Genomic DNA, 23,100 nt, shown 5'->3' on the forward strand with positions numbered 1-23,100 from the left:
TGCAAAGGCGAAGCACATGCACATACACACGTGTAGTTAATATCCCTGATCTACCCACAAGTGCATAATGAGGTAGATTTTATCACCATTTCACAGAAGAGGAAGCCAAGCTTAAGAGACAAACTCGTGCTTGTAGTCTTTACACTGGTAAGTGGACTAATTGGGATAAAAATGAGTAACATTATTACTATGACTAGACTAGTTAGAAGTACAATTTCATCTACTGTTCAGTCACCCCCTAGGACAGGGTGTCCTGGGAGGAACATCAGTAAGTAGCCTTCCTATCCTCAACATTCACAAGTTATACAAGCCTTTCCCTTCTGGGGCTCGCAGGAGTGTTCAGAACCATGAGATAATGTGTTACTATGTAATACATGCTTTTGTGTTTGTGTTTGGAAGTTGCTGGGCAGAGTTTCTAGAGGCACAGGTAAGTGTCACTCCAAAGTGGGAAATGGGTCAACGTTGGAAATGTTTATCTTCCCTGGGTAGTAACCAAAGGGATAGCTCAGTGGTTGCTCACTTTCTATTTAGCTGCCTCATACTGTAGCTGAATGGTGATTTCTGTTTTTTTTTTTTCTTTTTTGAGACATAGTCTCACTCTGTTGCCCAGGCTAGAGTGCAGTGGCGCAATCTCGGCTCACTGCAAGCTCCGCCTCCTGGGTTCATGCCATTCTCCTGCCTCAACCTCCAGAGTAGGGACTACAGGTGCCTGCTACCATGCCCAGCTAATTTTTTTTTGTTTGTATTTTTAGTAGAGACGGTGTTTCACCGTGTTAGCCAGGATGGTCTCGATCTTCTGACCTCGTGATCCACCTGCCTCGGCCTCCCAAAGTGCTGGGATTACAGGCGTGAGCCACTGAGCCCAGCTGAATGGTGATTTCTTGGTTCTTCACTTCCAGCCTGTATGCCTCTCTCTGACTCTTCCATTTTTTTTTTTTTTTCTCAGTGTGCTGGTTATCTTATTCTTCCCAGTGAGTAAACTTCCTCTGTAAGTTTTTAGCAGAATCTTTTTGTCCTACACTTAATATTCATGCTTTTTCTTCCTATTTGTGCTATGGGTGACTCAGCTCTATCTGATGGGGCTGAGGGACTGGAAGAAGTCCTTGGCATTCAATTGAAAGAATCTGGTGATCACAGGAAGTTGGATGGAGTTGTACAGATTAAAACACAGAAGTATTATCCTGCCACAAAGAAACTATTGGCATGCTCATTCTTCAGATGCTGAAGCTGAGTGTGAGCCTGGTTAAGTATCTCACCCAGAGTCCCCAGGTAGCCTTAGAGCTGAGGCTTCGTCCAGGTTTGCCCACTTCCTAAGGCCCCATTGTGGAGGACTGAGAATAACAGGATGGAGAAACTGGTTTTCCCCCATGAGGAGACCAGAGTCAGGATACATGAGGCAGAGGCGATTCTAAACACAAAACCAAAGTTTTCTTTAGAAATTTCCCAAGAACCAGCCTTGTTGACAGCATGTCAGGTGAGTGAGTGGCTCTGAAATAGGTGGGAGAACACTCTGTGCCATGCCAGCCTATGTTGTGCTGCTTTGCATCAATGTTGGAAGCCCCTTCTGTTTTCCCTTCCTGAAGGGCTTCTCAGGATGAAATGCCAGGTTCAGGACTTCTGTGTATGTTGGAAGGCAATCATGCTGAGCTGAGCTGAGCTGAGGCAGGCAATCATGCACTGGAGTTTCAAACCCAAGTATCACTTCTTCTTAGAGATATTTCACAATTTGAAAAAAGCCAGAGGCATTTATTCTGTTTGCTTTGGGGAAGAGATAGCCAAAATGGAGAACCCAGTGAAATTGATTGATAAAGGTGAAAGAGCATAAATGAGTTGGTTACACAGAATTTGATATACAGAACATTAAAATAAGAAATATTGCACATAAGGCAGAGATTCTCTAGGCCTTTTGGAGATAAGCATACCATAGCTAGGTTACATGAGGCTTGTCCAGAGGGTTAAGGTCACTCCTCTGAGGCCTCTGAAGGCAACACATGTGTGTAAAGTAGTAGCTAAATGCAAAAAACACTGGTAAGGGGAGCTGTGTAAAGGGGCAAACCAGAAATAACAGGTCCATATATGCTGGGGTGTTACTCAAAATACTGTATTTAACAAGCAGTTTGGTACACTGAAACTCCTGGAGTGCAACCTTCAGGACAAGCAAGGAGCAAGGATCCTTGAAGGTCCAAGATGTGGATGAGGCATTGGCTGGCCATGCCATCAGGGCCCCATGTTTTTGTGCTGGGATCCAGGCCCTGACGCCTAACCCTGGCAGTGGGCTGTGACCTCTAGGGGTTCTCCCATTCTAGGGCAACCAGAACATGAGGGAGACACAAGGGGGCTCAGACGATGGCTATTCATCATCCAATATGAAAATATCGATGCAGGATATTTTCTTGACCCCTTTGCAGGTCTTGCAACAGGGGTGCCCATTTTGCTTAGCCTGCCCCGCTCAACCCTTCATGGGAGGGAGCACGCGAGCAAACAAGTGCAGGCACTGGAGCAAGTGAGTGCAAAAACTGGCCAGCTGCTTTAGCACCAGCAGGAGCAAACTCTGTGCAGGCCCCATGGCAGCATCCAGATGGGGGTGCCTGCAACCCCAAGGTCCCAGAAGGGGTGTGTTACAATGCTCTGTCAGTCCCACCGTCTGTAGACAGCAGTGTGTTATCAGTTCTGTGGGCCCTTTGCCTCGTTGTGTAGGGCAGCTGCCCTCCACCGGTGAGGGCAAAGGGCCAGTGTGACAGCCTTTTTGGCTACCCGCACTTGGTGCATCCTGAATTTTTGTCCACCACCCAAGAAGAATGAGGTCACATGGACAAATTGAAGGATGGTGGATGTGGAGAATTTTATTGAGCAATGAAAGTCGCTGTCAGCGGAGAGGGGAGCTGGAAAAAGGATGGGAAGGGCAGGTCACTCTACCCTGAAGTTAAGCCAACTCTGCCTCATCCAGCCGCTGTCTCTGAAGTCAAGTTGCCTCTCCCTGATGTCCAGCTGCTTATCCTCTCTACCGACTGAGTCTGGGTCTTTATAGGCACAGGATGGGGAGGTGGGGCAGGCCATAGGTAGTTTTGGAAAAGGCAACATTCGACTGGTAAAAAGACATTATTCAGAAAGAAACAATCAGGAGAGAGCCGACACACAAGGATGGAAGTTTTCACTTTGGGCTGTGGGTTTCAGGCTTTTCACCTCAAAGGTGGAGTTTTGCCAGGGGCCACTCCTGTCTGCCTAGCGTTTCTCTGACTCCTGTTGCTGTCAATATTACAGTATTTAAAAAATGTATCTGGCTCTACCAATGTGTATCAGTTCAGTGTCAATCCCCAGAATAAGGTGAGGTGAGTGTAATCCTTGAGGATTACAGAGAAAATACTGTTACTATGTTTTTTTAATAGACATTTGTAAAAATCTTTAGCTTAACGTTAAGGTTTTGAAGATCTTCCTGACCTACATCATACTGTACATCGGTAACTTTTGCCCTTCTGCCTCCTAAACTCAGAGGCTCAGAGGCTCAAACATTCTCTAGAGGTTTCTAGCTTCCTATTATTTCTGTTAAAAATTCCAATCCTGTTCTTGGAAGATTATTGCATTGGAAAGTTATTGCTAAAAGATTTGAAATTTTACACAGCCTGTCCATAAAGCCAGAAGCTCTTGAATACTCTGTAAATCATAGGAAAGTGTGGCAATGCTTTGGCCAGTGGTGAATTCCCTGATACTATAACCAGATCAGCAAGACAAAGGGAGGAGGCTGACTGTATTTTTAGTGTCTGCTGCATTCCAAGGCTGAGCGAGCGCTCTTAGGTTTGTAGTAACGCCTCCTAACCCTAAGCTCACACAGCAACCAATTAGGAAAGCAAACACCCGCAGCAGGTCTTCACCTAAAACTGACCCATGTAAATGATCTTATGACTCCTTTTGTGTAGTTATTAAAAGATTTGCCAGGGATGGAGAATTTCTGTTCTAAATTTAATGATTGTAAATGTAGGAGACAAAACATGATTTTTTTTTTCACCCATTGCAAGCTTCCCGGCTGAGACCCATAACAAAAAAACAGATTAATAAGAGAAAAGCATACAAATTCACTTCAGTAAGTTCTATGTAGCTCAGGAGGCTTAAGAAATGATCCAAAGACCTAGGGAAAACTTTGTATTTTTATAGATACTTATGCAGAAGTATAATTGGAGAACGAAAGGGTATGATCTAATGGTAATGAACTGTGGGGAACTTAGTAAGGCCTGTCTGTTCAGGTTTTTCTTGGAGTCACTGTGTGATATTTCTTTCCTCCAGGTATAAAGTAAGACACCTGTCACATGAAGATCTTTAGGGGAAACAAGGAGAGGGAAGGTCAGAGAGGTGACCTTTCCAGGTTTTGTGGGCTGGTTCCTGGGAGAAGAAGCAAGAGGAATTCTAGTTTCTGTGGCCTACATCGGGAGAGACAGGGGAGAGGGAATTTCAGTTTCTATGGCCCACTTCAGGAGAGAGTGGGCTGGAGAGGGTCTGGGAGACCGTCCTGCTTCCACAGTTTTCTCATTTCCTTCAGCTTAAAATACTCACTGTGCCAAGATGCCATATTTTAGGGTAGTGTTTCCTGCATTCCATCGTAAGTATCAGGCCTGGTCCAGAGCTGTGGTGTCCTAGCTCTTCACTGGGATTGGCCCCTTGAGTGTGGCTTCTCACATATGCTGTCACTGAACATCAGGGTTCTCCTGTGGGTCACCAGTTGTTTTGTGCATTAACAATATGTCATTAGCAGAGGCCTAAAGGAGCACTCTGAGGCTACCTCCTGATGGTGTCTGCCACTCAGAAAATATTGATTTTTAACCTTTACTGTGGTACTTTTATAGAGAAGAGCCTCCACAGAAAACTCCTCATTTATGTTTTACTTCTGCTACTTCCATTGTAGTGTTTTCTTTGACTTGTTTAATGACTCATTGATTTTGTTGTCTTACTTTAAAATTCTCCATCTGAAATTTTGGTAGTAAGTCATTTTACTCAAAATGCCTGTGCTTCCTTGTTCTTAAGAAATAGTATTGATACATAACAACGAAGCATATTATTTTTCACTTTCATTATATCTGACTAAGAACCACTAGACTGGAATGACATTACCCTTGAAAACAGAATGAAAACAGTCCTCTTAATTACCCTAGTTTGCGTATGTTTAGAGGCTATGGTAAGGCATGCTTATAATCTCCAAAGGGATTTAAGATGCATTCAAAGGTAAATGGTAATGCATGGTCATGTTACTATACCTTAAAAACCCAACAGTGCCTCAGTCCTGGTAGCTACTCAAGAAATGCTTTTTTTTTTTTTGTACTAAATTGAATTGAATAAAAACATTAATGGTTCCAACATGTCTGCTGTTGTAAATTTGGAAACATTTTTATAGGCAAATACACTTACATTTAAATCAAGTGACACTGATCGTATAACAAATATTTCTGTTTCTGTTACCATGAAATTTTTATCTTGTATAAGTAAATCACCTTAATAGATTTGATGTAATCGAAATTCAGGTTAGTAACAAACAGCAGGCAGTTCATAGGGACATTTGTAAGGGTGTTAATTTAAAGAAGAAAAATAAACTTTAAAATAACATGGGTGGAACTCACTAAGCATGAATACAAAGGAAAAAAAGATGTAGGAATTGTAGGAAAAATAAGCTCAAGTGTGATCACTGTAACCAAGATATGCACACAGACATACCCCACACTGGCAGGATACTTGTCTATGGGCAAGAGTTTAGTTTGTAGAAACTAGGAAACATTCTGTCATTGTGGATTTGTCTAATTTTGCCTCTTCATTCAAAGTATATTCTACGCATGCAAATTAAAAAATTAAAGGTAATTCATATGTATAAGAAGTTGAAATATAAAAACACATGAAAGCATATAGATGAAGTTAGGTTTACACGGTGCTAGACCAGTGGGTTGGAAAGTATAAAATTCAGTGAAAGTCTTAGTTTTATGTAAAAATTATAAATCATGTTTTACCTAATCAAAAAATTTAAAAAACTTGATCTGAATAAAATTGTGTTTACATACATAGCTACATGCAAGATAAATTATTTTGTTTGAATTTTCTAAAAAATGGTCTTACATTTCACTATTACTGAAATTGCCTTTGCAAAAATTATGTTAGTGGGAAAAATCTGACGTAGGAAAATTATGGCAGTGAAAGAAATTTGACCTAACAGACTCCATCTTGCTTCTAACCTGCAAGCTGTCTTCCTCCATGTCCTGGGTTCAGGTGATTCTCCTGCCTCAGCTTCCCAAGTAGCTGGGGTTACAGATGCCCACCACCACACCCAGCTAATTTTTGTATTTTTAGTAGAGACGGGGTTTCACCATGTTGTCCAGGATGGTCTCAAACTGCTGATCTCAGGTGATCCACCTGCCTCAGCCTCCCAAAGTGCTGGGATTACAGGCGTGAGCCACCGCGCCCAGCCTGTAGTTTAACTTAGAAACAAAGATAATAACAGTCCCTCTCTGTAACAAACCCCTTCCTTGTTTAGGCACCAGACAGACTTGGTAAAACTAACAAATTAGCCACAAGATTAAAAATTATGGCTCAGGAGTCATGAAGCCAGACTCCAGACCTTTCCAATTGCTCCTATGGATAACATCACTATTGTAAAATCTAAGATTGGAGTTTGGGGTATTTTTCAGACCCTGCATTCTGATGGACCAGCTGGTGCCACCCACACTAGTAAACTGGCTCAACTAATTATGTGTCACCCACCCAGGAACTGAAGACAGCAAGAAGACAGCTTCAGCTCCCTATGATTTCATCCCTGACCCAACCAATCAGCATTCCCCACTCTCTAGCCTCGTGCCTGCCAAACTGTCTTTAAAAACCCTGGCCTCCAAAAATTTGGGGGAGGTTAATCTGGGTAATAATAAAACTCCAGTCTCCCATTTAGCCTGCTCTGCATGCATTAAACTCATTCTCTGTTGCAATTCCTCCATCTTCATAAACTAGCTGTATCTGGGCAGCTGGCAAGATGAACTTGTCAGTGGTTACTTTGTTGTAGATCACAGTCTATGTATTTAATCTTTACAGCATGAAAGAGATTTGAAGGATATACAGTGGGCCTTAAGGACAGCAACAAAGATTTCCCCTATCAGGGGCAAATAGCCTTTAAGAAAGGAATAAATTGCTGAGTGATTCACCTTGGAAAAGAGAAGGCATAATAATACTCCAGTGTGTAGAATGTATACTACTAGGATGCGGGCACCACAGTGGGGAGAGTTTTGTTTGCTTTGTTTATTGAAATATCCCAAACTGTACAGCAAGAACTGACGTTTGGTAAGTGCTTAACAAATATTAAGTATGAGAAGCTAAAATATCACTTGGGTGATGGTAACTAGGAGTTGTTCTACTGCAACAGAGCCAAATAGAGGGAAATGGGCATTAGATGTTATGGTAGCTTGCAGTGGTGTGAGCATGCATCAGATATTCTAACCTGGCTATGTCTAGTTGCTGTTTGCTGCAGATGTGTAGGAAGGCGCACCTTTTGCATTCAGAACTCACGTTTTAGTTCCCATCTACATCTCTTTAATCAGTTTGTATTTGAGTTAAGGATGAAGCAGAGATTTTTAAATGAAAGCAGGAAAGAGGAAATAAAGGAAACTAAAGGTTTATTGTTTTGAAATGTAGTTATATTCAATTTTTATTATTTTCACTAATTATACTTAGTGGAGGTTAAAAATACCATTCCTTCAGGCACCGTTAGAGGGGACAAATACGCATACAACATTGATCTGGAGAACAATAGTTAATTGGTAATCCCTTTCAAGTTGTGGTTCAAGTGTTTCTGCGAAGGCTCAGGAGAGGCAGGTTGATTTGAGCAGAGTGGGTGAGTAGGAGAAGTTTCCTAGAATGGTGAATTTTAGAGCAAGAGAATAATTCCACTTTTCTTTATCAAAGAGAGGAGAGGACATTACATGAGCAAATTATGAGATTAGAAATTAGTAAAAAGAAATTTAGAGTTAACAGATACTGAGTTTCTACTGAAAGGCAGAAACTGCTTGTCACTAGTGCTACAGTAGATATACTAAGACATGCTCCCTGCTCTCAGGAAACTTGTGATTTAAAAGGGGAAAAGAAGAACGTAAACAGACAAATACGCCATAGTGTGCAAAGTTCAATACCAGAAGTAAGTACCAAGTTCAGTGTTGGTTTGGAAATTTTCTGTTGTGTGAGTCATGAGCAATTCCTTGAGATCTTTAATGTAAAATGACATTGATTTTTAATACGTTATCTGTTCTAAGTTTGGGGAGATAGTGGTTTGGGAATAATATTCAAGTTCATAAATCTGGCCTCACTGTGGAACATGTGCTAGTTTATTGAGAACCGGAAGTTTGGAAGAGTAGCTATGAGATTACTATAATGAAACACAGTTTGGCTGAAAAGCCCATAATTTATCTAAAGTGCACTAGTAATTCTAGTATGTTCCAGTGTGCTTAGTTTGACTGATGGATTTCTTTTTTTCTGTCAGAATATGCTTGTATATCTTGGTTTCTATCTAGTTGAAAGGTTAGTCCTTTACAGGTCAATAATAATTTTTTTTAAATTATTTATTCTTTTTTTCTCCTTTCCCTCATCCTTGTTTGATATCTTGGTACAAAGACTTAAAAAAAAATCATGGAAAAAGGCCACGGGACATAGACCATTCTTGAGGTCCACACTGGTCTTTACTGAAGTGTGGCTGATTTGGTTTGTCCCTGAATGTGGATATACCAATTGTGTTTAATTTCAAATATGACTGATATTATAATCAGAGCATTTTGGGCAACATAGGGCTTGAGAGTCTTGCATAACCTCTGGTCTTAACGGTCCTAACTCAGTGGGCAGCTTGTAGCAAATCCAGCCCTCTCCCAGATCGCCAGTCCTCTCAATAATTGAGTCTGCCATTAAGGCATGGGATAACTTCTAGATCCCCTGATGTCTCCATGTGAGCTGCGGAGAAGCTAGGAAGCTGTATCAGTGTTACTTTCTCAGACTCCCTCCTTGAGCATTTCTAATCCATCTTCTGGATGTCCCCATGTTGCTCTAGTACTATGCTAAACACTGGGATACTCTAAGGGGAGTGTGTAAGTTTCCTGGGATAGCCCCTCAGCTGTTGAGATTCTCTCCCAAAATATATGGATGATTCTAATGCCCCTTATTTCTTTGCTACACCAAGAATCAACTCCAAGTGGAGTTGTCTCTCTTCTAGTCATTTGTCCCAAGCCCCTCCTTTCAGAATCGGATGCACCTCTCTTCTTGTGGGGTGGCAGTTTTCTCTATGTAATATATGGTATCTACCTTTTCAGTGGCTTCATCATTTAAACTCTCAGGTGTCCCGTCCTCCAGGTTCTAGGAATATTAAGTTCAATTTTGGAATTTCTTTTGTCAACCATTTTCTCTCTCAATAAAGCTTGCTTTTACAAATAAAAAGCACCTTTTTAAATCTTAATTTACTACAGATTTGTTAAAACCCTTCCATTTGGAAGCTCAAAGCTGAGCAAAGATGTTTTTGCTCTAGGCTGGATTCTTCTTATGCCAACATAATGAGTATTGTTGATTTAGTAGGTAAGAGAGCCTTGGAAGAATTAGCAATGAGAATATATTAGTTAAAGAATTCACAAATATTATCCTTACTTGAGTTAGATCTAGGAATGAGGTGATGGGGCCTAAAATCTGGGAAGTAATGACAAAACTGGAGAGTTTGAGTCAAATTTGATAGATCATGTGGATTACTGAATATTCATGGCTGATTGAATATTGGTGGTGAAATAAAAAGACTAACTCTCAGTAAACTATGAATAGATGGGAACTTTCTCAACTTGATTAAGAATACCTACCAAAAAACTTGCAGCTAATATTATACTTAATAGTGAGAAACTGGATGCTTTTTCTTTAAGATCAAGAACAAAGCAAGGACATCTCTCACCACTCCAATATTATATAGGAAGTCTTAGCTAATCAATAAGACAGAAAAAGGAAACAAAATGTATACAGATTGGGAAGGAAGAAATAAAATTCTCTTGGCTCACAGATGATATTAGTCTTTATGTAGGTAATCCCAAAGAATCAACAAAAAAATTTCAGAATCAGTAAGTGTTTATAGTGAGGTTGCAATGTACGAGGCTAATATACAAATTTTAATTGCATTCCTATATACTAGCAATGAACAATTGGAATTTAAAATTAAAAACATAATTCCAGTTATATTAGTATAAAAATGTACAAATCTAACAAAATATACTCTGGATCTCTATGTGGAAAACTAGAAAATGCTGATGAAAAAAATCAAAGAAAATTTAAATAAATGGACAGATATTCCTTGTTTATATATTGGAAGACTCAAGGTTGTTGTCAGTTCTTACCAACTTTATCATAGATTCAATACAATTCCAGTCAAAATTCCAGCAAGCTATTTTGTGGCTATCTATAAGCTGGTCCTGAGTTTATATGAAAGGGCAACAGACCCAGAATAGCCAACATAATACTGAAGAAGAACAAAGTTAGAATACTGAAACTACCTACATTTAAGATTTACTATAAAGCTATAGAAATCAAGACAGTGTGTTATTGATGAAAGAAAAGGCACAGAGATCAATGGAGCAGAATAGAGAGCCTAGAAATAGACCCACACAAATACAGTGAAGTGATCTTTGACAAAGGAGCAAAGGGAACTCAATGGAGAAAGGGTAGACTTTTCAACAAATGGTGCTGGAACAATTGGATGTCCATATGCCTACAAACGAATCTAGACCCAGAGCTTAAACATGTCCATGAATGTTTATAGCAGCTTTTTTCATAATCACCCCAAACTGGAAACAACCAAGATGTCCTTCAGTAGGTGAATGTGTAAATTTTGGTACATTGGTACAATGGAGTATTATTCATCAGTAAAAAGAAATGAGCCATGAAAAGACATTGAGGAAACTTAAATGCATATTGCAAGAAGCCAGTATGATAAGATTACATATTATACCATTCCAATTATAGGACATTCTGGAAAATGCAAAGCTATAGACACAGTAAAATAATCAGTGGTTGCTAGGGGTTTGAGGGAAGTATGGAAAGGATAAATAGATGAAGCATAGGGGATCTTTAGGGCAGTACAGTTATTCTGTATGCCATTGTAATAACAGATACAAGACATTATAGATTTGTTAAAACCCACAGAATTGTATAGCACAAAGAGTAAACCTTAATGTATGCAAATACATTATTTAGGAGGTTTGGGAATCTCAGGAAAGAACACAGATGGTCTATGGTAAGGCCCAAACTTCCTATGCTGCAACAAACGGAAGCTGCTTTTCTGTACTTACCTTCTGTATTGTTCAGCATCATTAAGGTGCTTGTTCATCCATACACCATGCTGCCTATGGCCCCTCTGTCTTAGTTTATGGTGCCCCTCCACCTGAAATTTCCTATCCCTACCCCCAGCTCACCTTCCCCTACTTATTATCTGTATATGTGGTTGTCTTCTCTACTCGACCATGAACAATGCAAGGCCAGAATCTTATTGAATTTAGAACAAGAACAGAAGATAGAAATTGCTTACTTTATAAAAAGCGAGAGAGAAAGAGAGAGAGACTCCCTTGGTTCTTACTGAAAGAAGCTCACATTTGAGGGGAGACCAGAATATAATTTGTATCACAAATAAAATACTAGTTGCTATTGGAAATTTTAATCCATCCTTACAAAAGTCATTAGTTGGGACTGAAATCCTATAAAGAAACTTTTAAAACAGTGAAAGGCAAAATATTTTCTAATATTAGATTATAAATGGCTTAAAGAATGTAGAAGTGTTATAACAATCTGAGGGTGTATAGATTACTGCTAGGCATTCGATTCTTGAATATTTTCCTCTACAGTCTTTGCATCATTTGTGTGCATGCTGTTTATGAAAATTCAATCTGGAAAATGCAGAATAGCACAGAAAATTGGTTTACATTTAAATGTAAATTGACTTATGGTAAGAATAGCACTTTTCCCACCATTTTAGAGTATTTTCTAAAAGAAAAGTTCCACATTTTAATGTTCTACATTCACCCATAGAGGTGAGCAACTCTAAAATGAAATACAGCATATACAACACTCTCCTTAGTTGAAGCTCTTATGCTATTCAGAGCTTTTTGTCCAAAGGCATGTGTCCTTGCCTCAACCTATCATGTGGTCTCTGTTTCTGGATCTTGTGAAATAGGATGAAGCACACAGGGCAATTTACGTAAAAAGGCTCTAGATTTATCATAGTGATTCGAAACGAGACAAAATTATATTCTTTTAAAATAACTGGTTTTAAATTCTGTCTTTTAGGACTTGCTCACATTTATTGAATCATTTTGTATTGATTGTAGGGTACAGGAGATGTTGACTGTCATTTTAAAATTAAGAAGAACTTGAAGAATGCATCCATAAGCCTGGAATCTACGAAGAGCCCAGGATTGTTTGTTGGACTTCAGTCAGATGGGCAGGCAAAACCAATGATTTATACCAAGGATGAGAATGTTTGCTTCTATCCACAAGTCATCCAATGTATGTTTACTCTGAAATACTTTGATTTTTGGTTTGCTTTATGATGGTTTGTGTACAGTGTCTGAAAATTTCATCACATTTTTACTAAGCAAATCTCTGCTGCTAGGCTTTTTTGTTTGTTGTCATTCCAGAAGCAATGGAAGGAAAACATAATGAAGACCAGTTGCCTCAAGTTTTCAGATAATTAATATTAGGTATAGAGTTTTTGCTACATTGAACTTCTTTGTAACTTTGAAAGTTATGTGTGTGCATTCGTGTGTCTGTGTACATGTGCATGTTTGAATCTTTGTTTTTTAAGGATAGCTTCATGTACCCTGAGAGGGATGAGGCTGTTAGAAATATTCTCAGATTCATTGCTATTAATTTTTAATGGTTGCAGTATAAAAAGAGATGGAATAAAGATCAACACAATTGGGATTTGGATTAAAAATAGGATTTGGAAAAAATTTCAAGATAGGACAGAAATGTGAATATTTTGAAACTGGTTTCTCTCATATCTAAGTTCCTGTTCTCTAGCAAATTGAAATGAAGATACGAGGACATTATTTAAACATGTATTTGTGTTCAAACCTTAAAATGTGTTTGAACACAAAGGCTAATAAAGTAACTCTATTGTATTTTTCAATTACCTTGAAGTTTAGATTGCTATCTAATTTTTGCTTGATATGGTTCCCTGAATTTTGGCTTACTCAATATCTGTGACATTTTCTTAGTCTGACTTTTGTTTAGCTTCTATTGGCTTATGAGAGTCCATGTTTACTGTATGTGTATATATAATATCCCACAGAAGATAGCTTAGAATAGGAATAAAATGAGCCTGATGTAACATGATGGTATATTTGGTCCTGTTCTTCACTCTCTCTGCATCAACTTCTTTTCAGCCTTTAGTTGCTTTTTTAAAAATTTTGCAAACTGTTGGGCTAGTATACCTGAGTTTACTGCCATCCATACCACCACTCCCTCCACCCTTCATTTTCCTACAGGCTGTCACAGAGTGGCATTCTGCCTTGACACAGTGAGTATGCCATCTGCCTCTGGAGCTCTGAAGGGAAACAGGTGACTTCAAAGCTAGCAGAAGAATACAGGAGTAGAAAAAGAGCAGTGGGAAATAGCTAGCAGGGGTCAGCTGCCATGCTGGAAGAGCACAGGGAGAAAACAGAAATGACCAGAAAGCACGTAGAGATGAAAAGGTGAAAAAGAAGAGATTGAAATAATAGAAAAAGAATTGAGAAGAAGAAAAGTAATTTGTGGCAAGACATAAGAGAGAAATAATAAAAGGCCACATTTGTCAACCTTAGGGTATTAGTACTAAAAGAACCAGTAGAAACAAAGCCATTCTTCTTTACAGCCCCTAAAATTTAGTTCTGTTACTATAGCATGGATGGTTTATGTTTTCTTCTCTATTTACTAGAGGCAACCTCCTGCTTTAACAAGGGCAGGAATGCAGGAGACATTGCTTTAGAAATTTTATTGAAGATTCATGAATCCTAGGAATTCTGAGGAAGGGTTTGAAAGCATCAACATTTCTTCAAAATACAAAATAATACTTTCCAGTTTCACAAGAAGAGCATTCCATTGGGATTTCTGAGTGTTAAAAACTCTATCTTAGGGGATTTTGTGAAGAGTGACAGAATGTTTATGTAAAAGTTTGTAGGGCCGGGCACGGTGGCTCACGCTTATAATCCCAGCACTTTGGGAGGCCAAGATGGGTGGATCACTTGAGGCCAGGAATTTGAGACCGGCCTGGCCAACATGGTGAAAGCCTGTCTCTACTAAAAATACAAAAATTAGCTGGTCGTGGTGGTACACGCCTGTAATCCCAGCTACTGGGAGAAGAATCACTTGAACCTGTGAGGCGGAGGGTGCAGTGAGCTGAGAACGCTCCCCTGCACTCTAGCTGCAAAAAAAAAAAAAAAAAAAAAAAAAAAAAAGTTTATAGTAATTCTCCAAGTCATTTTATTATTTTAGAATTTTTTTTTTCTTTTTTTTTGTGACGGAGTCTCATTCTGTCCCCAGGCTGGAGTGCAGTGGCGCTATCTCGGCTCACTGCAAGCTCCACCTCCCGGGTTCACGCCATTCCCCTGCCTCAGCCTCCCGAGTATCTGGGACTACAGGCGCCCGCCACCGCGCCCAGCTAATTTTTTGTATTTTTCGTACAGACGGGGTTTCACCATGTTAGCCAGGATGGTCTCAATCTCCTGACCTCGTGATCCGCCCGCCTCGGCCTCCCAATAGAATATTTTCTAACTAGACTATCTACATAAGATAGATTGAGCCTACGCTATGCCAAAAAAGTTCACTCCCCAAAACATTTGGGAGTTTTGAATTGTTTATATTTTAATACAGAGATAGAGCAGCCCCCGAAAAAGTTAAGCTGAAACTTTTTTTTTCAGCTTAAACTTTTCCTCATAGTTGTCTAGAAAGCAGAGTTAAAGTTGTGAGGCACCCTGACTGATAAGGGGACTTGGATAGGATAAGAGATTGTGGTAGGAAGAGAATCTAAGTTTACATCTCAAGAGACTCCACCTGTTGCCCCCAGGCATGCAACCTGAATGAGTGTGCACCTCAAGTAAATGTCTACACGCTGCCTGGTCTGACATGGCACACCATCACGTGGAGGGCACAGCTCTGCTCAGCCTACAACGAGGGCAGTCTCATTGACAGGTTTCACCCACCAAACAGCAAGAGGCTCAGAAGTATAGCAGGGTAGAGGGACAAGGGTGGGATTTCAGCACACAGGCTCTGAGAGCCAGACTGCCAGTGTCCAGGTCCTGGGTGGGGGGAGCTTTTGCCAGTGGTATGCTTTCACAGCTCTTGGACCACCTGCCTCTGTTCTGTCAAATGAGGACCAAGAGTACCTTCACTCAGTTGTGGTGTGAGAATTACGTGAATTAACATATGTAAGATGCTTAGAATAGTGTCTGGTACTCAGCAAGTGCTGTGCAAGTATTTGCTGTTATGATTATTAAAGAGAGGAAGAGCACTTCATGGCATATTTTTTTATCACTTAAATAGAGTCGATAGATTCCTGAAAGACAAGAGATTCCGTCTCATCACCTCTTTTAATCACTTTGCGTATTTCACTTCTCTGTGATTGATTTTTTTCATCTACAGTTTGGTAAGGATTTGGTTTAATTTACTGTGTATTGGGAATTTATAATACAAGTCAATTATCCCACTACCATTTAGCTGTTCTTGCTAGCTTGTGCAGTAAAACCTCTTCACTCTCTATTTTCACGAATTTATATTCGCAGTGTATACAGGAGAAAGTGTGAAAAGATCTGACCCCTTGGGCTTATGTGATTAGTTATTATACTGAGCCCATGGAGAAGATTCTCCATTGATTATCCGGATATGTGGGTGATTTGAAAGTTTTCTTCATTCTATTCCTCCAGATAATAAGCCTGCATTTATAATTCCATACAGTAAGACCACACTGCTAGGTATTGTTTTAAAAAACTGTAGATCAATATAACATGTAACTTTTTGCTAACTTCAGTGTACTATTATTTTTATAGCATACTTAGGAAAGAGTGAACCTATCTACGTTTTTAGAAGTATTTTAAGAGATACTTGACTTTTGCACAGAAATTTGCCTCCTCTTGCTCTAATTCCAGCCCAGTTTTATGGTATGAGCCATCCTCTGTATATAAATCATGAGACTCTGGCTATTAGTAACCCCTCAAAAATGCAGGACTGAAGATATGGTTCAGATGTTACTTTTTTATTACAATAAGAATTTCTTTCAGGTTCAAGTCTTATGGAAGTTTGCATTAAAATATGTTTGGAAATTTTATTTTTGCTTCATTCTAGTCTGCTAAGATCATTCAAGCATAAAAATCTAAAGGAAATACTGTCATATATCCAATTCAAAAAATTCTGACTATGTATATTACAGTCTTAGAAAAATATGACAAAATATGTTTCAGATGATAAAATAGACTATATGGGTTTAAAATATATATGCACTAATGTGACACTATAATAATTGCTATTATGTAAGTTTTCACTTGTTTTACTTTTAAAATAGAAGGTATTCAATAAAACAAAAGACTTTTCCTAGTTGATTTTGTAGATTTACTGCCTTTATAGTCTGGTAGATCTTGATATAGCTTAAATTTTGGATATAATGAGGTACTACCTGAAGTGAGTCACTAATCATCCAAATCCAGCTGTATATGTAACATACACCTTTTGATAACATCTCTACCTAGACAGCTCTGGTTCTTTTACCTTCACCACAGGTTTTGTTTTACATTGCTAGTGATACAGTTTTCACTTTTTTTTTTAAATTGTAAAAGTCAGACAAAGGGCTACTAAGGGTTGCTACAATTCAGAGTATTGTATTATTGGAGGGTCACTTTGGTACTTGGCTTTTGAACACCTTTCTGGAACCCACCTGGCCTAAAGATAAAACGGGAAGCCTTCTCTACAGAGGGATAGGAACTTGCTGGATGACATTTCCAGAAAATGTCTTCCACTTTCTGAATTCCATACTACTGTGTTGTATAAAGAGATATTGGTGTACTTTTTGAGAAGTGGAGGTAGAATTAATGAGAAGCCAGTGTGGGGAGGATAGAGAGGTAAAATGCTCATTCTTGTTTCATAGTTCTGCATAGACTGGCCCTGTTGTGCAACCCTTTTTGGGCTTGTTTCTAACGGACTGGCACATTAATTGTTTTCTCCTCTGTGCTCCCTATGCACGTTGTGCTTGTGTCAGTTAAAGCACTCATCAGTATCTATCAGAGGTCATGTTATGTGTTCTCTCTCTGGGCTGTAACCCCATCAATGTCAGAAGCCATTTCTTATACATTGATTTGTTCCTCATGCTATACAGTGACTGGAAGATAGTTTATCTCTTTGTAGATCCTGGATTTCTATATTACATTGGTAAATGAACTCTTAGTTATATATAAGAATCTTAAATTTTTTTCCTCTACAATTATTTATTTATTCTCCATGAACATATTTCTAGTTATTTCTATCTTCTTTTTAATGTTTTAAAGTTCCTTTATTATCGATTTTTAGTGTCTCAGCATTGCATTTTATATAAACCATATGGAAAAACTATGTTTTAAAAGGATTAGTATTTAAAAGCTTATTATTGTCTGAAATGATATCTTATAACACCTGAAGGATATAAATAACAATGTAATCATGGGCAGTTCTTCAGCCACCAGTATTGTATAGTCTGCACCATCACTCTGTGTGATAAGTGTCGCTAATTTCTACTAAGCATACCTTTGAGGTTGTTATGCTTTCTTACTGTGTGAGTCATCTTATATCGTTGACTGCAATTGTGGTATTAAGAAGTAGTTTTTCTTACTCTTTATCTTATAGAATCAGAAGTTTACATAATTTTTTGTTGCTGATGAGAACTCTAAAGTCATTCATAGTGTGAATTACCACCATTTAAAAACTCAATATGCCTATGCCTGATCCTAGAAAATGAACACAAACAACTTGAATTTGAAATCCTAAATATAAATAGCACTTAGGAGCATATACTATAAAGTTGAAGTCATTATTTAACTTAGAGATACCTATTTCTAAACAAGACTCCAAAACAACTTGCTTCTAAGTAAAAGGTAGAAAAGTAGCTATTGTTTTCCATTACTTATAGATATGTGTATATTTTGTTGATTCATGTATTTCAGTAAGGTCACATGAAATCCTGTTTGAATGACGTTTTAGTTTCCCCTTTTGAGGAAGGCAAAGAACAAGATTGTTAAAGAAGTTCCCATTTAGAATCTATAAGAAAAACATTTTGAATAAGTTGTTTGATTCATATTGTGATGTTAACTATCGTTCGGATTTGCAAAGCAATGAGTAGGTTTTATAGGGATGCCATCCATGCACAGCCTGCTGGTAAGAATAAGAAGTCATTTTCTGTTAACTACGTAATTCTGAGTAAAGAGATTTGACTAGGCATTGAAATGGAAACAATAGCAAAACTTAAACTTGCATAGCTGAACATATGGTGAGTATTCTGAGAAGAAACAAGTGATTTTGAAAGGATGGCATCTTTTAAAATCTTAATTTCAGTTGGCAGAGAAAACCCAATGGGAATGTCTGCAACACCCAGCCAAGAAGAAGAAAAGATCCATGAGTCAAAAAAACAGAAAAAAATACCCCCAGAATCTGAGGCTAGGAGTCCCTTACCTTCTTCAACTGCAAGTAAGCCACAGCTTTTGCTTTCATACTTTCGGTTTGTTTGCTGCATTATTTCTTCCTGTGGCCATTGCAGGAAGACTATTAAATTATTTTTACAGCATATATTATGTTATACCACATGGACTGCTTGTAAGCTGTTATCTTGCTTTTTTATGCCTTAAGTTTTATATTATAAAGAATACATATATTTTTAAATGTGTTTCTTTGTCTTAAGTTTAATGTTCACCCAGAACAATGAGTTGAAAAGAAGATAGTATTAAATTATAACATCAATGGGACTATCACCTACAAAATATTTTATGAATATATTTTATGAAAAACAGTAAATTCTCACTAAAGTCTAAGCAATGAAAAAAATAATTTCTATTTCTCTGTTATAGAAACTGAAGCTTAAAAAAAAGTGCTCTCGGTCCCAGAGGCTTAAATTCCTAGTTTCTATATTGGTCCATTTGATAATTTTTGTTGCTCTTAAATGTATTAACTTTTATCTGACGGGAAAGTATAATATATGATATCTGACAAATTCCGTGTATCAGAATCTAGTCATCTTTGGATAAGATGAAATAGGGGACCATCTCTGGGGGACCATTTTTTTAAAACCCGTCTTGGGAGACAAATAAATTATAATGTTACCTTTAAAAAAGTGATTTTTAAAAATTAGTTATTGGGTATGCTAGCTTTTCTTTTAGATAGTAATATAATAGACGTCTCTTGTTGACCATCGTAAGCTATTAGCACATGAACATAGGGAAGAGAAATGAGCCTTTTGATTTTTGCTGCAAAGGACTAGTCTCAGTTTTTTATTTCCATGTCATGTCTTGAATCCATGGAGCAGTGTGAAGAATCACACTGAATGAGAAATATGTGCTTAGTTAAAATTTCTCACAGCAGAATTCAGTCTTGTGTCAGGAAGTAATGGTATCTAAATCAGGGATGGCCACCTCAAGTAAAATTTGAATTGGTTGAAAATAGCATGCTAGCCGAAATCCCTGGGGGATAGATACTTTTTTTAATGAGTGGCAAAATGCTTATGAGAAAACCTTCTATATGTCTTATGAAAATTTGTTCTGGCAAAAATATTTTTTAAATGTTACCATTGTGAAATTTTTAAGGATTTTTTTTTTACTGAGGCTGGCCAAGTAATTTGTAAAAATGACAAAATTAGGCTTCATGATAAACATAGACCTTTTCAAATAATTATTTCGTTTAATTCAACATTAAATATGAATTGTGTGCCCATTAAATGTCAGATGTTATAGGTAAAACAGACTTGGTCTCTACCCTCTTGAATTTGATAGGTGAGCTGTTCAGATAAACATTAAACAATCACACAAAAATGGAAGGCTAAAACCTGATAATTGAGATGAAGGAAATATCCAGGGCATATGAGACACAAAATAAAATTTAAGTCATTAATTAATTGTAAAAAGACTTATAAGTTCTTCATTGTGGTTAATGGCAATACAGCAGAAATGGAGAGTGGGCCAAAGACTGAGAAAATGGAGACTGAGCTCAGTTTCTTCATGAACTTTTTAAAACTTTGACCTGTCACAGATTTTGGCCCTGGATATGAAATCTGGGAAGTCCAGATGATGAAGCTCCTCTAAGGCAAATGCCACTTATAAAATGCCCATGATATGGTTAAATTTTGCCTTCTCTGATTGCAGTGGGAGTGGTTTTATAAGCACCCACAATTTTAAGTGAGGAAAAAATGTCTTTATGTATGAATATTTCCCTAGAAGTCTCTCTCTCATCTGTTACTGAGTAATTAGATCATGATTCCCTTTAGTTGTCTTTTTTCTACCTCTATCAAAGGACTGCAATAGTTAAAAAGTTGCTTCTTGCAAGAAATACCTTCCTCTTGGTTTTGCAGCTTAGCTGTCAAGACAGATTTGGGTTGCATTAGCCATTCATATTAAAATATGTTAGTTGAAAAACACTTTAGAAAACTTATTTTCTACTTTTAAAGATATCTAAAACCAAATATCAGTTCCTTAAGAATGAGACTATGTTTGTCCATCCACTTTTGGGATAGGGCAAGATGTATAGTTTTGGGAATGAGAAATTATAGACAAAATAAAACTGTTCTGTCTTCATTCAAAATGCTTATTTATTAGGAAGAAAGATGGAACTTTTCTCATCTACATCAAAGGGGCAAGAGGATTTAGAACTTAAAATAGCACATATATGATAAATAGTTATTTTGTAGTAGTTAAGTAGAGATATAGTGTCATTAAATTTGCAAGGCTTTCATTTAGGTCTAAACTGCATTATGATATTAATTTTGTTAGGGTGGGGGGGTTGAGGAAGGAATCTTATTTTTTTAGAATAATCTTTTTATTATGGAAAATTTTAAACACATACAAAGGTAGAGATAATGGACAAATGAACCCCCACGTACCCATCACTCAGCTTCAACAATGATCAACATAGACGTAGTTCTGTCTTAGTTATGGTCCTTCCTGCTATGCCCTACAATGTCCTTATTTAATTATTTTAAAGCAAATATAAGACACTATATTATTCATAAATACTTCAGAAATGCCATATTTTAAAAATTATTTAAGTGAGAATATACATTACTTCTGCATAATTTTAAGTTTGGAAACACTGCATTTAAACACATTCAAACCGAATATAAAAAGAGAAGACTTATGATTTGATGCTCTGAACTGAAATTGCCCTTAGATATCTTTCCGGCAACTACCTATTTCTATAAATGAGAAAATCAAGACCCAGGAAGATGAATGTTATGCAGGTCTCAGCTCCAGTCGCCTGTCTCTGTGCATGGGCACTTGAACAGTGCAGTGCAGCCATCCTGCCAGTCCATCATCTGTTTGTGGTGGCATGTTCTACAGTGTTGCCAGGCAAATCCTAATCTGTGCCAAAGTCTCAGCCATGGCATTTTCTTTCCTAAATATGTTTAGGTGCCAATACTTTAAAAACAAATAAACCTGGGCAGAAAAAAATCTATTATTAAGTTGAAGTCTTCCTTAAAAACAGCAGTCAGTAAATTCTGAAAAATCTTGGGTAGTCATGTTTGACTAAAAATAATTTCATTCCGAAAAAAAGTAGAACACATAAAGCATACAGGAAAATCTTAAAATTATATCAACTTACTACTCCCCCAAAGAGCACTTTAAAATCTATTTATACTTGTGCATATATGTATGTATATACACTTGTAGATTATATTAAATATATCATTTTGTAACCTTCTCAGTTAATAGAAGGTACTAATCATTAAAGAATTTTTCATAATAAATATTTTAAATAAAATTTAATAACTACAAATAATCCATTTTGTTGATGTAGCATAACATATTTACCTATTTTCTTATTATAATTTGTAATGGATGCTCATCTATATATTATTTCATTAGAATAATTCCCATAAATGGAATTACAAGATAATGAATTATATTAATGGTTATTCTTGTTGTAATTTTTGTGTCCTTTTTAATATAAAAAATAGCACTTGGCATCCAGAGTGAAGTATAGTTTTATTTTTTTAATGCTTGTGCTGTTGTAAATTATATATTGTAAAGGTAGTGTAAGTTTTCGTTCATCATAGATTGAGGATTTGAAGGGACCTCTGACACATCATAAGCAACATAGAGGTTCATAGGAAGAGTGCAGAAATAAGCCATTCCATTTCAGATAATCCTAATCACTTGAAAGTACCTCAAGTGTTGAGCAGAAAAACTACCCATAAATTCTTTTGGCCTATAAAAAAGTCAATATCTTCTTCTATAAAACAACCATTGTTGTTTTTTCTTAGTATATTCTCATTTTCTCTTAGTATATTCTTCTTATATGTATATAAATATACCAAAAGTGGATTCTTAGTATTTCTCTTTAGTATATTCTCATCTGTGTCAAATATATTGCTTTAATAATTTCTTCTTATATATGGTTTTAGACTCTTCACCTTTATGAATATTTCTCTTAAAGTGTGAATCTCCAAGTAGGAACCTGTCTTCTCATATAATCTGAACAGTTTAGAATAATGGTATTCCTTTTATGTGACCTTATACATCAGTTAATACAGTCTCAGCTTGGAATACATGTTTTGGGCATTTTTATTGCATTTCTGGTTTATATTAAGATTATTAGGATATTTTATTAATAATATCCTTTCAGTGTAAAACATATAACTGATCTTTCAACCAAGACACAGACCTTTACCTTGATCCTGGTTAGTTTTTATCTTCTTGGTATTAATCCAATGGGCAAGCATGTTAGGATGCCTTTGATTATTTGATCCTGTTTTCTGTGTTAGTTATCTCTACCAGCTTTGTGCATCCTGTGTTTTGTATCCCTTAATTGAGAAACTGAAAATTTATGAATAAAACAAGACTATGTTAATTTTGTAGAAATAGATTTCATCTATTGCAAGAT

At 37.3% G+C, this 23,100-nt stretch overlaps 1 protein-coding gene across 1 annotated transcript in view; it reads left to right on the top strand.

The window, feature by feature from the left end:
• Positions 1 to 23,100, top strand: part of RP1 (RP1 axonemal microtubule associated) — a 333,216-nt gene that overhangs the window by 169,865 nt on the left and 140,251 nt on the right. The window contains exons 17-18 of the mRNA XM_057303012.2: positions 12,348 to 12,525; positions 18,571 to 18,702. Of these exons, the coding sequence (XP_057158995.2) occupies positions 12,348 to 12,525; positions 18,571 to 18,702 (310 nt within the window). The remainder of the gene's footprint in view (positions 1 to 12,347; positions 12,526 to 18,570; positions 18,703 to 23,100) is intronic.

This window comes from Pan paniscus, chromosome 7, assembly GCF_029289425.2.
Source record: "Pan paniscus chromosome 7, NHGRI_mPanPan1-v2.0_pri, whole genome shotgun sequence".
NCBI lineage: Eukaryota > Metazoa > Chordata > Mammalia > Primates > Hominidae > Pan > Pan paniscus.